Raw genomic sequence first — 14,372 nt, 5'->3', positions numbered from 1 at the left:
GAAAAAAGAAGGACAAAGAGAAAAAGGGTAGAAAGGAAGGGGCATATGCATGCATGGAAAGGAGGGGAAGAGACCTTGCAGAGGTGTCCCTGATGGGGGATTTAAACTGTGACTTATGGGTGCTGAGACTCAGGCAGTGTGCAGACTCACACCCCAGCACTCTGGTCTCAAGCTCCTGATGTAGCCAAGATGGCCTGTGAGATGCAACCAGTGAGAGCCCTGGGAGCTGGCCATGACCTGCCCTGGAGGACAGCTATCCACAAGCACTTGCACGGCACAAGTGAAAGATGATGGCCTCAGACCAGAAAACAGGGGCAAAAATAAAAAAGGAACAACGGGTCCTCAGTTCCCTGTCACGCCCCTGAAAGTACTCTGAATTGACCCCCAACTCCGTAAGAGTCTATAGGAGCCTCTCTTTCCTTGGTCCAACTTTCTACCAACCCCTGGCACCCTGAAGGACACCGAAAGGAGCACTACTTTGGGAGGGGCTGGTGTGTTTGGCAGCAAGAGGGCTGAAGGAGCATGGAGGGCACCTGAGAGGCTGGAGTCTTTTAAGGCCTTGTGTGCAGTGAAGGAAGGGGGGCTCCTATCTCTATTCAAGAAGCACTGTGGAGGCCGCAGCTGAGATCAGGCTCTATCAGGCTAGACACAGTACATAGAAAGCAAGGGACTGCTGGCCCTAGAGGGCTAGTCCAAACAGAGAAGGGAGGAAGGGTGGCAGTTCAACAGAGGCTCTCAACATAAAGTGATTCACTGAAGGCTGTCCAGCAGGTCACAGGCAGAATTCACCCAGACCAGGTGTGGCACTTGGAGCGGTAGACCTCGCTACCCCCTTCTGACCACCTCTCCATGGCCAATGCTTCCCCTGGGATTAAGAGAACGCACATGTGGATGGGACCCTTGCCATGGCCCCTACACCACTAGCACACCTCCTTCCTACCCATGGTCAAGGTCAAGTTTAGCAGGAAAGGTCATGCACAGTGCACTTGGCGTATTTCCTCCCTGTTCTTCCAGCATGTGGGACAATGAAGGTGAGGAGGCAAATGCAGCCTCATGATTTTCTCTTAATGTACCCTCAATGGGTTCTGTGTCCTTTCAGCTCTACCAAGCCTAGCTCCTGACATGGAGCTGCTAGTCTTCAGTACAAGGCACATCAGGAACCATAGAGCTCCCCCTCTCCTCCCAACTGAGTGTCAGCTCCCTTAGCCCACATGGCCAGCACCAGCACTTGGAAATGAGCACCAGAAGGACTTGTCATTTCATGAGATCAGTAATTAAAGCATGGTTTGAAACTCAGAGGTGCCCATTTCCCATGCAGCCTACTGGGGATTCAGTTAGCTGGGGCTTGTCTGCTCTGCATTGCTTCATCTTTGGAGGCTATGGAGGGTGATGGGAGGTGCTGCCTGAATAATCTCAGAGACTGAGCAGAAACAGAATAGGCAGCAGTAGTCTGAGCTCATCTGCATGGCCCCATCACTGTTCTGAAGAGGTCTCTTGCCTCGTGTGTCTGATTCTCTACTGATGGAGACTGATGAGAGTCCTTTCACATTGGTCTGGTACCAGCCACCAGACAACAGGGAAGCCTGGGCCTGGACAACTCCCCCTAGCTCTCCAACACTATGGACATGGAGCTGCTAGTCTTCAGTACAAGGCAAGAGCGCAGCAGTGTGTACTCCAGCCCACATCCACTTGTTATATGTGGGTTTCTACTGACATCCTCTGGTCCTTTGGCTGAAATCCCAGGCAAAGACAGATGTGGGGGTGCAGAGAGAAACAGCAGCCCCTACCTTCAATGGTGCCCCACTTTGTTTTTCTTCCCAGGATTCTTCTTCCATTAACCTGGTATTCCTGGTCACTGCCCACCACCGCAAATGGAATCATTTCCTGGAGAAACAGAAGTGGCACTCACTGAACAGCTCCATCCTGGGAGTCAGCAAGTAGACCAAACTGAGCAAAGTCTGTGACCAGTATCACCTAGACAAGCAGCAAAGGCTCTGAGGGGGTGGCTGGCAAACAGTTACTAGTTCAGTCTTCTGCCTGGCCCATGGGTGCTTTCCTCCTAGGACATGCACAGGGGGAGGCTGTTTTTACCAGATTCCTACAGAAGGGTCTCCTCGTTATCTTACTGCTTCCTCTGCACTTGAGCAATGTGGGCAATGCATCCTCACACTGGACAAAGGACGCTATAAACCCAGCACCACTGCAGCCTGCTGGGCCAAGCCAGGAGTCACAGAAAGTCTCCCAAGTGGGGAGCAGCAATTACTCATAGCTACACTTAACACAGCAGACGTGAAAACAGGGACCTGGGGCCTTGTAAAAGCCAGGCAAGGGGCACAGGGCATCAGAAATGCAGGGCAGGTTCTGACACAGCACTGCTGGCACACACCATCCCATGGGGCCCTTCTGTTCCAGCAGTGGGCATGGACACAGATCTGCTAATGCACCTCAGTCCTGGCTGCTCCATTCCAGTAATGCTCTCTCTACTGTCATGGACCTCAGTTGGCCATGAAAATGGAGTTGCCCGAGGAGAAATGCTCTTCTGACAACAGATTTCCCAGCCTCCCTGACAGCTGTTCCCAGCAACTAGACAAACACTATCACCTGAAGAGCTTGTGGAAAGAGCAACAGCATGAAGGGGTTCCTTCACCCATTTATTAAAGGTTTTTGAAAGATTAAAACACAGGTGGAAGCTGCAGTCACACCTTAAAAGGTGACACAGTCTGGAACCAGAGCTGGTCTCTTCACAGCCAGACCAACTCTTAATAAGGCAGCTGGAGGCATATAACAGCCTCAGCCCCACAAGTGTCTGGTCTCTTGATCTGGTGTCGGGGATCCAGAACCAGAGCGAATGCTACTCTCTTCTACCTCTTCTCCCAGTGGGAAGGTACAGCAAAACCTCAGCAGTCTACTGTCACAAGGGAAGGGCTCAGCATCCTGCCTGTAAAACTCATGAGAATGGGGCATTGGCATGAAAAAGCAGGGAAACAAGAACATCAGGACATTTTGGGGAGTGTCCCAATATTCCTATGGCTTTGGAGGTGTAGGTCCCAATCCCAGAGCATTTTGGCCCAAAACACAGCTGGGGAAACCACCAACCACTTACTCTGAACTTCTCATTCACTAGCCGATCCTCAGGGTCTTCATCAAACTCCTTCTGAGGATACACGTCGATGCCATTGGCAAGAAGGTCGGCTGTGATCTGAGAGAAGCAGAGAGAAAAAAATCAGATTTCATACCAGAGAGAAACAGCAGAGGAAGCAGTCTTGGAGGCACTGTGGCTATGACTCTCAGCCTACCCAGCAAACACTTCCAGGCAGCACCCTGGGTTGTTCTAGGATGCTAGGAAAGCCCCTAGCCTCAGTCAGGTTGGAGGAAGCCAGACAAGGTTGCCTTACCCCTCCCTGCCTCCCTCCATAACCCTAGCTAATGGGCGTGTTTCAGTGCTAAACCCCACCCAACATATGCCCAAAGTGCAAGCAGCAAAGTCCTAAGAGACCCTCACTCTGCTTTGGTGCTGAGCAGAAGGACAGATTTCAAGCACAAGCCCAGAAAGCCCCAAGGGCTAAGTCTGGCTGCCTTAGAGTGAGTTTGCAAGTCACTTTCCAGAATTTGTTCGCTCCTTGGAAGAGAAACCAGAAGCCACATGGGGACAGGCACATCTAAGGCTTGATGAGCTGCTAATGCACATATTTGTGTTTTCTATTCAAACCCATTATTATCTCTTTTAAATGTAGGGGTTGAGCCTGGCAACAAAGCCATGTGCAGGAAATTGTCTCATGACACAACATGCCTCAATTCAGCTGCACAAAGTGGGAAGACAACAAGGCCTCAGCTACTGAGACAGCTACTGCCATCCTGACTGGAATCCAAGGACCTCCAAAGCTAGTTCAGACTGCAGGGACTTGGCAGCCATGCTTAGTGGTTGGGGAAGGAACTACAACTTGGGCACAGAAGGAGGAACATCATGCATTGATTAGCAGAGTTTGTTACCATGGCTCAGGGAAGGCTAATGCCACAAAGCAAATAGGATAACAGCCCTGAGAAGTCCTGGCCAGACCAAGGTGACACCCAAACCAAAAAGGGCTTAAAAGTTGGAATGTAGCATTGGAAAGGCTGCAGCGGATAAAAACTTTTCAAGGGAACCTTGCTTCAAAACCTGATGTCCTGGGTACCACCAAAGGCTGGGGAAGCTGTGCATCCTCCCCTTCCAGACACCTGACTGGCCTCCCTCTGCCCCCACTTCAGGTCCATGTCCTTGAGACAGAGGTGATGCATACTGGCAGGAGTGGACAGCGGAGTGTGGGTCCTTGCTGCAGTGCATCACTCCCTCCCCAACACGGCAAACGGCAGGTCACCCTGCTCTGACAGGGCTCCTTCCCGCTGGGAACGATTTCAAGACCATGGTTATGAGCAAAAATGTAAAGCAAGAGTCAACTTCTTTTTTCACTTATCTATTACCTGGGTCAACTATTGCTCAACAGCGATCTTTGCCACCCAACTAAAGGCAGATTCCAACTGCACGTCTGAAATAACTAAAGGGATGATGCCTGCTGATTGAAGTGGTTCCTGCTTCCCTGATAAATGTGAGTTGAGTTCATTAACTGCAGAAGCAGCTCAGCAGTGCAAGAGCCAGCTGGATTCTGCTGTGCTTGACGCATCATCAGCATTGTCAGCTCAGTTCCGACAGCACGGGCTTTTATTACCAGGGACGACAGCAGAGGCACAGAGAGGCCAGATGGATCGTTAGATTCCAGACTAAATGTGCAGCTCCAGCAGTCAGACAGGCAAAGAGAGGCACCCTCGCCTTGTGACTTCTAAACGGAGCAAATGATCTGGGAGAAGTCATCAGGAAACACTACACTGTGTCACCCCTGACTGCCACTGTTATAACCCTCTCCAGCCTGCACTAGCTCGTCCCATGTCTCCCAAGGGCACAGGCAGTCTGATCAACTGATTAACCCCAAGTTCTGGCCGCACTTCCAGGTCTCTGCTCAGCCCGTTGCAGACATGGGACCAGCTGTGAAATTTGGATCCGACCTCCAAGTCAAGTCTGAGACTGCAATTCACAACACGCCCCCCGCAACAGGCCGATGACGTTCACCAGCAGGGCAGCTCACCTCCATCTGTTGTGTTGTCAGAGTAAGGTCCCAGCATGGGCAGGTTCTCTGGCTCTCCAGCACCCTCCCCCCCATAATCTACTGTGCAAAAATTGGATTCCTCCCCAGAGTAACTGGCTCCTGTGCCCAAGGTAAGGATGAGAACAAACTGGGAACAGCTTTGCATCTGAGGTTGGGGCAGATCTGAGTACAGGGGTTAGCAGTGCAGGACCCACCCCCCCCAGCTGTGTATTTACACTCTCCTGCCATACGTAAGTAGTGGAGCCTGGCTTGCTTTTAAGCAGTGTCACTGCAAGCTATTTGCTACCAAGTGCAAAGCTCCCCTCCAATGGTACCTTTATGGGTTAATATTAATATTGGACTTGCGGACAGAAGCCTTCTGCAGCCTTTTCCCAGCCATTTACCACCCCCAGCACAACCCCAATTCATTTCCCTTCTGCTTGGGGCTCACAGCATTCCATGTGGATATTTATGGAAAGCTGGCTGAACTATTGGCTTTGGCAATACCTGGGCTATTCATGCTCAAAAATGCAATTCAGGCTCAAGAAGCAATAAGCCAAGAGGTGATCAGTGGCTTGCTTATTTTTGCAGCAAATGCTGAGCCCATCATGCCTGTAGCCACATCATCAGTTACATGAGCGGGCTTCTTGCCTTTTATCAAAAGCCAAATCAAGTGCCCCCGCCCTCCTCAGCACCAGGCATGCATGCTGCACAAGGAAACCACAGGCCTCACTGGAGACTGAAACAGTTCCTTTCAGCTTCCCCACCACCAGCTTCCAACCATTGCGAGCAGGGGAATTTCATGTTTTGCTTTCCGTGTAAATCTCTCCCAGCTGAACTCAGAAGACACCCATGCATTTTTATCTGGTTACTGTATCACTGCATGATGCTGCACAGTGATGCTGGCTCCCTGAAAAGCCACTTCAGGGCTCTGCATACCACAGCACCAGCCTCCCAACGCAAGAGTGACTTGGAGGGGGGAAAAAAAGACAGAGGAGGAACAAGCCTCAAGACCAAGGGCTTGAAATTTATTCTGAGCTGACAGAGATCCAAGAGAAACACAAGGAACTGTTTCGAGGCAAAGGCCCTTCCTTCTGCCACATGGGATCACTCAGGGCCGCAGCCCAAGGAATGCTCTGGGCTCCCAGCCAGCAGTTTGGCTGTACAGACCTGGTGGGGAGGGGGGAGAAGGGGCAAGGGAAGCAGTGCAGAGCGGAGAGTGGCTGCCACCCCCTTACCCTTTGCTTGAAGTACTCTCTCTCCTCCAGCGTTAACGTGTCGGCCTTGGCGATGACTGGGACAATGTTGACCACTTTGCTCAGGCGTTTCATGAATTCAATGTCTAGTGGTCGGAGTCTACAAATGCAGCAGGAGAGAAAGGGAATCAGATTTCAGCAATTAGGATCCAGAAGCTGTTGGGAGAGGGAGCGATTACCCAGTAGACAGAGGACATTCGAAGGAGAGAAAGGGATGGGGAGAAACTATGCATCACAGAAGAAGAAACAGTTACTTTGAAGCGTGGGAGTGCATCTCTGTCACACACACACACACATTTTGCAGGCAAACGCTTATAACACTTTCCTTTCTACTTTCAAAGTGCCAGGCTATCTCTTATGTTTCTGCTTTCAAAGTGCCAGCCTATTGGTTAGGAACCCTTGCAGTACCCCTGTGAAGCTGGCAGGGGAGCTTTTATCTTCTCATGGATTTTAAGCCAAAGAGGATTTTAAGGAATATGCTGCAGGCTGCACAAGTCCTTGGCAGAACTGGGATCAGCACTCAGACGTGCCTGACTGGGCTCCATCTGCTAGGCTGAGCTGCTTTCCTTGTGCATTGGGCCTGGACAGAAAAGTGTGACCACTGGCCACTGGATATTTTCATATGCCCCTTTGCTTTCCCATATCACACATGGTTTCAGAAGTGTGCAATGAGACTGAGGTGGAATCCTGGCTGGAAGCCAACGCATGGTGAAATTCATCCCCATGCAGACTAAGGGGCCTGTGAATCACTAGCTTTGTAGTGTCCCATCTGCACAGGGTTGAATTTCACCCCACATGACACCCCTGTCACTGCAGGTTACAGACAGGAACCGATTCACTGCCAGAGGGAGCAGCAGATGTGGAACTGGCACTGCAGTTATCGCAGGCATAAAAATGTCACGAGGGCAAAAACGAATCAAAACACCCAAGTCTGAAAACGGTTTTAACCTGAATGATTTTCTTTGTTAGGAGAAACTGCCCTTCTAAAAGGCTCTGGCCAGAAGCCTCTTTAGGATCCAAGTGCTGTGAGGAGACATGACTACAGTGCACATCGGTAGAGCCCTATTAGCCCAGTAGCTGGACCAGGGCCAACTGCAGCAGTGAAGTCAAATGGGCCATCCAAGCTCATCTGTGATCTTGGGGACATACTCGGATTCCAGGCCGCCCTGAAACCTAGGACACTGCATTTTCACTGGTACTGGACCCTGGACTAAGCAGTTTGGGTATTAAAGATATTCTGGTGTACGTGGGCTGAAATCACACTTCTAGACTGCAGGGTGAAGGTCCCAAGAGCAGCTGCCTTTATACCAGATGAGCAGGGAAACAGAGCAGGTGCCACCCACCACATCAAACCCAGGGACAAGAGATCAGGAATGTTCCTTCTGGCTGGAGCGCAGCTGGGGTCCCAACTTGCCCCTTGAAGAATGAAAATGATTTGGGTGTTTTGATGTACAGCTATTTTTGTTGGCCTAAGTGAGGCATGATCCTGGCGCCTCCTCTGGCTGCCTCAGCATGTGGCCAGATGTGCTGCTGGGGGAGAGCAAGCCACTGCCCTGGGGCCAGCAGGACCTAGCTGGCTTGGGGAATGGAGGGTCAGGAGCACACATAGTTAGCTACTGTAAGGAAGAGAGCATCGCGCCATGTCGAGATGCTGGGAGCACAGGGGGCACTGGCATAAAGGGACAACAACATTTAATGCTCTGGTGCTGGAGGAAGAGTCCAAAGGAACCCAACTGCTTGAAGCCAGCCCAGGCCCAGGTGGTGTGGCCAATGCAGTATTCGAGACGCAACCAAGAGGCCTGTGCTGGAGCCAGAGGGAACAACACTGACATGTTCTCTAACCCTTCACAGTAATTAGCCCTCAGCCTCCACCTGCCAGGTAGGTCAGCAAGTTGCTGATCCTCACTTGACAGCTGGAGAAAGAAAGAGGGGCACAAGGAGGTCAAATATACTTTTGTGCCAGAGCTGGAGCCACAAACCAGGGCTCCTCTGTGAGCCTAAACTATGATCAGAAAGGGAGCTCAAATTGCTAGGAGGGTGACCTCAAAATGGCTATGCACCCAGATGGATCCAGGAATCCAAAAGGCCAGTGCTGGATCCTGCCAAGAGGCACTTGGACAAGCAGACAGAGCATGGGCTGCAGGACAAGAAGAAGAGGACATAGCCAGGAGACTGCGGCTCTGCACTGCTGCCTGCAGCCAGCACCTCTAAGTCAGAGAAATCAAGGGCCCTAGAGAGTTCAGGGGAGCCTATAGGACTGGGGCTATACTAAAGACCTGATCTGTCAGTCATTTGATGGGATCACCATGATCCTCAGCAGCTACTAACCAACAGTGAAGCTCTTCTCCCCACCTGCAATCTGCCTGGACTCACGGGTGGAGCTGAGGAACATTTCCTAGGAGGTGCCACCAAGATGTACCGATAGGGTAGGGTTGGTGAACTTGCCATAAGAGCCTCCCCTCCTCCCTCATGGTAGTGTACTTCTCCATGTTCTCTGGGCATAGTGGCCCTGGCTTACAACTGAGTGAACTTATTAGAATTGCAGGCTTGGACAGAGCTGACATCTGACTGAGACAGAGAGGTCAATTCATTCAGACGCAGAGCTGGGCTCACTGCCCCCTGCCTTTCCTCCAGAACCTCTCTTTGCTAGTGAGCAGGGGGCATGGGGCAAACACAACATAAAGCCCAGAGACTGCATCTTTAGTGCGAGGGCAAACAAGGTCCTAACAACAATGCAGAAGTCGCAGACTGCTCTGAGCTCCAAAGAAGCGAGAGCTCGGTTCATCTTTTACAAGAAAATCCCCATGGACACATGTGAGCAGGCTGCTGCTGGCAACCATAGCCTGGAGCTCAGCATAATGTATTTCCCAGACCTCCTAGGAAGCATCTGTCTTGTGTTCCTTTCCCAGAGCGCTCCTTCCCCCCTTTCTCTTTGCAATTTTTCAAGTAGGTTTTTTTTCTCTCTTTAAAAAGCTCTTCCCCACTGAGAGCATGCTTCTGCGTCTTTCATCAGGCTTTGTTTTAGGCTGAAGGCAGGGATGAGTCTACAGCCAGTGCAGATGGATTGACAATCAGCCATGCCTCTGGATTCCAATTCTAGGGGAGGACAGGAACCCTGTTACCCAGCCTGCCTTCCTCCGCTGACAACTGGGGCGTGCTGGGGCTCCCTTTGTTAGTCTGAGAACATAGCACAAGCCACCTCTCCATCTGTATCCAGGTATGCAGACAACTGGCTTCAGAGGTTTGTATCGCCTGGCATCACACTAGGGCTCATCCTGGGGCAGTTTGGTGATGGGGCCAGAACAGCAGGGTGCTTTTCTTCTTGGTGCTGCAGTATTTCTAATGCTATTCTGGGGAGTCTCCTCAGTGCAAGGTACACGGTCACGCATGTTACGGTTCATACATTCAGTACTGGGGTGAGAAGCAGACAAGTCACAGCTGACCAGGCACGTGCATCACAGCAAGAGAAGAATCACAGTCCCAACTCCACCATCCCCCTGATCCAGTAGATGGCGCTCTTCTCCGTTGATCCGCTCAAGTGTGGCAGTAGGGGGGTACAGTACTGCAGTCTTCCAGGCTAGATGAAGGGATGGTGATAATTTCCGATCTCGAGGTCTTCACGTAGTAGGGCACCTAACCCTCCTTCCAGCCTGCACTCTTCTCCAGCTGTCTTGTTCTCCCAGCGTGCTTTAACTTTATAAAGGATAAGGGAGTATCTCTCAACAGATGTGTGGGGGTAGGCTGATTTTACATTAGGATTTAAGAGGGAAAATATGGCAAAACTGTTCCCAACACCAAGAGCTGCAGAGAAGCTGGCTGTCACGTCCAAGGGAGCACGCTGGTGAGCAAGAATCAAAGGGTGAGATCTGGCAGAGGTACAGGTGTGAGGTAGGCTTCATCGGGGGCTGGAGGAAGCTGGCAAGAAGTTATCACTGTTTGCACTTCCCCTACCCCTGAGGACACTCTTAAAACCAGGACACTTGTCGTCAGTTGCTGCCCAGCCCAGCTGCAGTATTGCAGCAGCGGATTCTCTAGAGGTCGAAGCAAATCAGTGGTGGATAAGAAGGACCTTAGAACATGCTTCTCACTCAGATGAAAAGCTTTACCAAGCACATCTCCCTCCTTGCAAGCTGCCTACAGCAGGGCTGCACCATTTCAGCCCAGCAGTGTGTGGCCCTTGAGGGCTCTTCAGAACCTCCTTGCTGCAGCTGCTCCCAGGAGCTGGGGTGGTTCATCCAGGAGCCAGGCACAGGCCTCAGGGACACAAGCTCTCTCCCAGACTTGTAACCTGAGATGCATCCGCCAACTGAAGGGGAGAGGGATGCTAGCTGACAAGCAGCAAAACTCCCTCCCAAAGCAAAGCGCCAGAGGAGCCCAAACAGAGCAAGCTGTGCATGCTGCCGGGCCAGGGCTTTCCCACAGAGTCCCCGAGACAGAACTTCCCGCCATCCTGCTGAGCACTTTCCTCTGGCTTCTGTAGAAAGCTGAGCTTCATGGACTTTCCCAAACAGTTGTACTTCCTATGGCACAGTCAGACGCACCCCCTTCTGAGGCTGAACACCCACATTGGGCTTGGGAAAGCCAGGCTGGAGGGACTGCAGCTGGAGATTTACAGTGTAAAATGACTTCTTCCTCCCCTTCCAGTTTCCTGCTACTTGCATAGTAGATTGGGTAAGACTCAGCCAACGGGCAGAAAAGTCCGGCTTGATGTTTAAGTACCAAGCTTCAAAGCAGAACATACACATTGCCTGACTGCACCCATGAAGCCTTGAGGGCTCAAAGCTGACTTACACCGTAATCCTTTAGTAGATGTCCTGTGCACTATGGCTATGGTTGATCAATAGCAGTGAGGGGGAAGGATGGCTAAACCTAATCACCAGTCCAGCTACATCCCTTACCGAAGTGCAATACAGTACAGCTGGGAGCTTGTGGCTCAGGGTCCGTGCAGGGTTCAGCCTCCTCACCTCTGATCACTGTGCACAGAAGCAGCTGCTCTGTGTAAGGCCAGAGGGCACCTGAGTTCCAAAGACAGAAACCCTGGTCCTCACTGCGGAGTGTTGATCCTGGGACCTAAAGGACGCACCTACACATTCATTAATGCACAGTAGTTACTGCGCATTTAGTTTAGTACTTGCTTAATGAAGTACTAATTAAATGCGTAATCACTACAGACCTACAATTACTGAGCAGTAGCACCGGCACACTATTTTTGTGATACTTACTGCACAGTATCCTAATAACACTGTGCAGTAGTGTATTAGCATGGTTTTTGACTGGCATGCTACAGTGCAGTAAGCATTTTGTGCAGACGCACCCAAGGAGGAGCACTTTAGCTGCCATGACCCATCACCCTCCTAAGGAAGGCATGCAAGAAAAACATTTAATTGTGTACAACCTACTGGAAGGGAGTCCTCATTCCACCTTCATAAATGGGCATGATCTGACAGGTGGGGAGTGTTCAAGAGAGAGAAGCAGTTATTTCCTTGTTTGGCTCCTGGTAACCTAGCTCTGGCCTGTTCTGCCCGAGGCTGCCGTCTCATATGGGGTGCAGGAGGACAGCGGGGAGCTCCCTCTTACAGACATGCTCACAGGTACCTTCTCCTTCCCTTCTGATAAGAGATCACTGTTCACCCCCGGAGGGCTTGCAGGGGCACTGAGGTTACCTATAACTAGGACCATCAACACAGACAGGGCTTTAACACAGAATCGTCCTTGCAGGCTGCAGCTGTAGAAATAAAATCCATTGTCGCTCCACAGTTATTTCTCTGCAGTGATGTGCCAGATCACGCTGCAGTGAAATTAAAAAAAAAAAAAGTGCTTAAAAAAAGTCTTCCGAGCTGGTGCTGAGAATCTAACAGGGCTCCAGCCCCACTGTCTGTGTGCCTGTGATGGAAGTCAGGCTGGCAGTGCTGCTGCTAAGGCCTGAGGCAGCATGGATCCTGACTCCCTCTCTTGCAGGTGTGCTGGCTCTGGGGTGTGGAATGACTAGTGGGAACAGGAACAGGATGGTGTCAGTATGTCCAGCAGCAGTTCTGAAACATCCTGACAGTAGAACAGCTGAGGATGATGATGCCATATTTTAAACACATTCAGAGTCAAGCAGCGTTTTCCAGTGCTCAGGGCTGAGGAATTTATTAGGTAGCGAGGAGACAGGGCTTTGCTCCCCTGAGCCAGGAGCCCCAGCCAGCATGTTACTGATGCCTTGCAAACATGGGCTTGCTGGAGCATTAGGAGAATGGCAGAGTGCGCATGCACCCGGTTAGCTCCACCACTGCTGCCCTGAGCTCTTTTCCAATGGGAGACTGAGACAAGGCTCTGCCATCAGATGAGAAAGTCAGCAGTGATTAACTCTTGGGTTCCTCTTCAGAGGGAGAGAGAGAAAAAGCCCCAATGCCTGCATGAGTCTGAAATGGAACTAATTATCCACCCTACCAGCACATAAAGCCAATACCTCAGGCTTGCAGACTGAAGGGGGAGACTCAGCAGCCTTGTAAAAGTCATTCAGGCTTTTGCTGTTGCTATTTAGCCTCAAACAGAGCTGAAATCTTTTTGACTGCTACAAAGAGAAAAATCTGGTCTGAACAGCACCAGCACTGCAGGCTTGACAAGCCCACAGGAGGGAGCAGCCAAGTGTTGCAGAGAGGGCTCTGGACACCTGTGCTGGGGAGGAAGTGCCCTGTCCTGCCCTCAAGTCATCAGCCTGGAGAAGGGCATGGCCCTGCAACATTCTCCATCAGTGTAAAGGAACTGACAGTGTGGTGTTTATCCCTTGAGCATCAGCTGGAAGGGAACGCACACTTCCAGTGTGAGCAAGTTGCAGCAGTAAGATGCTTGTCTGGAGAGGAAATCGGAAGATGAGTAAAATTGAGAGCCAAAGAGTAGCAGGGTGCCACAGATGCTTGGTAGGCTAAGGAGCATCTGTTGCTGCTGTCCAGGACAGTGCTTCCTTTAGCTCCAATGGGTCCTCCTGAAGGCCCTGGAGCTGAAGCCCCATGGTTGCAGCCCTGGTTCCCACCTGTACCATCTGCAAGAGAATGGTTATCTAGCAACTGCCTCTGCAGCACACTGATTCAGTGGGCAGGCACAGAATAGCAACAATGGGCTTGCCTCGCTGGCATTGACCCCATGCTGCTGCCTCGCAGCTCACTGCTCTCTGCCCTGACCAGAAGCCTCTTCTAACAATTTGCCAGTATGAGCCATTCGTATTGGAGAGAGTGGCCAGGCAGGAGCCATAGGAGGTGAGAATGGGGCAGGAGATTTGGGCAGATAGGTGCCAATGGGGCTAAGAAACATGCGACACTGAGCCTAGGTGGACCAGGAACATTATGGCTCCTCAGAAACCAGCATTTCTTGTGTATGTCTCCCTCCCATCCAGGTTCCCCTCCCCTCCTCCAAGCTGCAGTCTAAGGCTTCAAAAAGGTCTCCTGTTCCCCTCAAAAAGGTCTCCTGTTCCCCAGCTTATCTGCATCCTACACCATGAGAGGAGTCAGGAGCCAGATGTTCACCCTGACACCTGGGCAGGAAACCACAGCCCTGGGAGCAGCCACAATCTGAGCCAGCAGCAAAGGGAGTGAGCACTAACCCCCAGCTGGGGTATCGGGTTACACACAGCCAAAGGCTATTTCGAGGAAGGAGCCTGTGTGCGCAGCTTGGTAATGAAGTCCCTTGCAATACTGGGCCATTTCTCATATTGGAAACACATGTTTTGGGGGGAGAGAGAGAAGGAAGTGAAGAGTCAGACTCTGAAGCTATTATTGTTACCTGGAGAGCAGACGGGTTAGAGAAATCAGAATGAGCCATAAGGCTCCAGTGATTTTTTTTTTTTGGGGGGGGGGGGGGGGGGAGAAGTGTCTTGTACAAACATAAAACTGGAAAAGCCCCTGGGAAAAAGTACTCTGATCTAGATTGGGGTCTTTCAGTGCTACTTTAATATAAATACTACATAATAATTGCTGAATGGGCTGCAACTGCCCCAGTTTCTATATCACTCCTGCAAAGA

The 14,372-nt window shown here is 51.1% G+C and overlaps 1 protein-coding gene and 1 long non-coding RNA gene across 5 annotated transcripts in view; one reads left to right on the top strand and one right to left on the bottom strand.

The window, feature by feature from the left end:
* SEPT9 (septin 9) overlaps positions 1-14,372 on the bottom strand; it is a 291,529-nt gene that overhangs the window by 10,398 nt on the left and 266,759 nt on the right. For all 4 annotated transcript variants that reach the window (XM_019502714.1, XM_019502728.1, XM_019502722.1 and 1 more), the window contains 3 exons: positions 6,356-6,473; positions 3,104-3,199; positions 1,788-1,884 (listed from right to left, as the gene is read on the bottom strand). In XM_019502714.1, coding sequence (XP_019358259.1) covers positions 1,788-1,884; positions 3,104-3,199; positions 6,356-6,473 — 311 coding nt within the window. The remainder of the gene's footprint in view (positions 1-1,787; positions 1,885-3,103; positions 3,200-6,355; positions 6,474-14,372) is intronic.
* Positions 7,251-14,372, top strand: part of LOC109287571 — a 15,890-nt gene continuing 8,768 nt past the window's right edge. Inside the window, exons 1-2 of the long non-coding RNA XR_002094896.1 lie at positions 7,251-7,705; positions 7,771-10,256. This is a non-coding gene — a long non-coding RNA (uncharacterized LOC109287571). The remainder of the gene's footprint in view (positions 7,706-7,770; positions 10,257-14,372) is intronic.

The sequence above is a fragment of the Gavialis gangeticus genome, unplaced genomic scaffold (genome assembly GCF_001723915.1).
Source record: "Gavialis gangeticus isolate Ggan-Ray unplaced genomic scaffold, GavGan_comp1, whole genome shotgun sequence".
In the NCBI taxonomy this organism is placed as follows: domain Eukaryota; kingdom Metazoa; phylum Chordata; order Crocodylia; family Gavialidae; genus Gavialis; species Gavialis gangeticus.
Note: the sequence above shows the minus strand (reverse complement) of the source record. Positions and strands in the feature narration are given on the sequence as shown.